The sequence below is a fragment of the Apaloderma vittatum genome, unplaced genomic scaffold, assembly GCF_000703405.1.
Source record: "Apaloderma vittatum isolate BGI_N311 unplaced genomic scaffold, ASM70340v1 scaffold42080, whole genome shotgun sequence".
Classification (NCBI taxonomy): domain Eukaryota; kingdom Metazoa; phylum Chordata; class Aves; order Trogoniformes; family Trogonidae; genus Apaloderma; species Apaloderma vittatum.
In genome coordinates this window covers 2547-5685 of record NW_009697064.1, presented here as the reverse complement: position 1 = coordinate 5685, position 3139 = coordinate 2547, and the positions used below count along the sequence as shown (strand labels likewise).

At 37.8% G+C, this 3139-nt stretch overlaps 1 protein-coding gene across 2 annotated transcripts in view; it reads right to left on the bottom strand.

Moving 5' to 3' along the window:
* RNF185 (ring finger protein 185) overlaps positions 1-671 on the bottom strand; it is a 6886-nt gene extending 6215 nt beyond the window's left edge. Inside the window, exon 1 of one of the 2 annotated variants that reach the window (XM_009876898.1) lies at positions 431-671. In XM_009876898.1, coding sequence (XP_009875200.1) covers positions 431-612 — 182 coding nt within the window. In that variant the 5' untranslated portion in view covers positions 613-671. The remainder of the gene's footprint in view (positions 1-430) is intronic. The other variant, XM_009876906.1, reaches the window with a different exon arrangement.
* Between the last annotated feature and the right edge of the window lie 2468 nt (positions 672-3139).

Here is a 3139-nt window from a genome sequence, read left to right as displayed (position 1 = left end):
GGGAAAGAGAGAGAGCTTGTAAGAAGTATGAAGACTACAGTTTGGCCTCCAGAATGTAATTTCAGACATAGGTTTAGGTAAGCACAGGTTAGAAAGGAGTTTAGGTCTGAACAAGGTTATCGATGCCAGACCAGACAGCACAAATAAAACAACACACAGGACCAAGCAGCATCAATGAACTGTCTATGTGGGGCTGCTTGTTTGTTTGCTTTTACAGAATAATCCAGAAGGATGGGAATTTTAAGATGCAAGAAACCCACTCCCTGGAATATGAGAAAACAGCTGAGGAGAAAACCCAGACTGTTCCTAAACTAAACCCATGGTCCTTACTCATTTTATATGCGACAGTTTGTATAACATCTGAAAGGGTTTTAGGGGATCAGAAAGATGTGCGGTGTTCTGGTTTATCTCTGGGGGGTTGAGTACTTACCAGAAGAGATGTCCACACAAGCTGATAACTGCATCCTTGGCAGTGTCTAAACAGATGTTACATTCAAAAGTGTTGTCCTGATTAGTGTTGTCCCCAGCACCGTTACTGCTGCTGCTGCCGCTGGTCCCTCCAGTACTGGAGCTCTTTGTTGACGTAGGAGTCGTGGGTCCTTTGCTCGCCATCCTCAAGAACTACCCAGACACAAGGTCAAGAAAATTTTCCTGTTGGAATCCTAGCAGTGAGAAAGTGAAAAAAAAAAACAAACCACAAACCAAAACTAAAACCAAACAACTTCTTGGCATTATAACATTGCATTCTTGTCGTTCCAAATGGGCAGTGATTTATCTAAGAAGCACTTGAATCCTATTGTTGATGGTTTTAGTTTAACATAGCCAAGAGGGATCTTTTTTTAGAAACTAAGCTACTTGCAAGTCCTGTAGTATGACCTAGCTGATATGTGACCTGTATTTTAAAGTTACTGATAAACAACTGAGACTCACAGCCAAACCAAACCCATCCTATTTTCTCAAAAATGTCATTTGCTAGAAGAATGAGCTTACCTAGTCATACATGCTCTTTCAAAAAATTCAATGCAAGTTACAACCATGAGTACAGTCTGAAATAGGATTTAATCATTAAGAAAGTCACAGGTTGGACAGACTGACTGCATAGTTTTGAGTTCAATGTTCACTAGTTCGGAATACTAATGGTAATAATAGCAAGCAAAGGTGGCTTGGTACTTGATTTGTCTCATCAGCAGTATATTGCTGCTATCACAGCAGCATGTTGATATGACTATCAAACCTTTCGAGCACTCTCAAACTATCAAACATTTCTAATCTAGTCATAATGCCGAAGTACTAAAAAAATTTACTTTAACATGCTTTAATTTTACTTACATGCTTTCACCTCCCATTAACATCCATATTTATCAAAGAACACGATTTATTTCAGAAGCAACAACCTCTATGATCTATTTCCTTGATATGCAAATTCCACAGTACCTAAAACTTTGAGAGTCAGCACAAGGCATTTACATTTCCAGAAACAAACATTTCTACCAGTACAAGATTTTTAATCCAAGAACTAAGAGAGTTTCAGCTGTTGCAGAAATTAATTCACCAAAACAAAAATGTTTAAAATATTCCACTGTGCTTTTCATGAAATTCTGACACCGTGTTGCTGCTGCAGGAATACAAACACTCAGATAAGGTTCTGAGAAGAAACAGGTGGTTATCTGAGCTTTCTGCAAGTGTACAGTTAAGCATTTTAAAAGGGCAACCTGAATATTTCAGAAGCTAATTTCTCCGCAAACTTACCCCGCAAGCATTAAAGCCTTTCCTTAGCGTTCCCTTTCAGGAGCAGTGCTGAAGCACAGAGTGCAGTAAAATAAAACCTCGCTATCTCTAGCTGTTATTGTCAACAGCTTCTTTCATAGAATATAGTCCCGCTGCATGGTCAAGAAAGCATCATACTCCAGCCTCATGAAAACACTGCAACGCGGGCGCTCAGTTACAGCACGTGAAATATATTTTTGCAGAGCTTTTTCACTCTGTTACATCATTTTGCACAGTGTCCCAGAAGAGCAGCTTTGTATTCACAGATGCTGTTCTTTAACCCACACTGCTTTCAGCACTGCTGACTCCCAGCGTTTCACACCATGACTTCATTTACACTCAGCAGCAACTCTGTTCGTTGTACAGAATTAAAATTCATGTTAGTTCAAGGCAGACAGTAATGCTGCCAGCCCTCAAAATATATGCTTGGATTTTTCACACACTTCTACTACCAGAATCTTCAGCCTATCTCACTCAGTAGTTAAATGCTTGAAAATTTACCAACTTGGACCTGTATATATTTGCTGGGAATTAATAATGACATCAGGAGAACCTCCTTAAAACAAAGGAGTTCAACATATTGTAAAAAACACTAGCAATATTTTTTGGAATGGGCACAAGAAATGTCTGGCTTTTATATCTTGGCATATAACAACACAAGGAAAACATGTAAAAGAGGCAAATAAATTAATTTCTATGTCCTTAAAACCACTGTGGAAAAAGAGGTCATTTTTTTTGCCAAATTACATTCCATATACTTAACACCAGAAATCTAAAGACTCCTCAGAAAGATAAAATCTGTATTTACACACAACATCTACTTAAAAGCCCCTTAGCTTTTAGTAACTGTGAAAAATAAATAAATCAGTAAATTATGAAGAAGGATGATACAGAAATCTATAGGAATATCAATAATGTAATGGCATAAAGATGGGTGAGACAGAAGAAAGATCAAAATGATATAACGAAACAGGCACTGAATCTGCTCTCCTAAAAGGAGGTCGTTCCTTGGTCTGTACCGAGATCCCCTCCTCATTACTTCTCCATAGGCTGATTAGGCCTGATGAGCTATTAGGATATAACCCATTTAAAATATCAAAAATATATCAAAACACCACAATAAAAATAATCAATCTTACTATGAAAAGCCTTCTCAAACATTTGTTTTTGTCCACAGAATTCTGTGTAACATCACTATAAAAGATGTTGTTGGGGCCTGTTCATCTGGAAATTATGCTGCACTCACAGATATATAGAAAGAAGGAAGCTCGAAACAGCATCCAATGAATAAATCTAAATTTCATCATCATATACTGTGTCACTCCTGAGGATAACCTGTGACTCTAAAGTAGAAGTTCAAGTGCAAATTCAA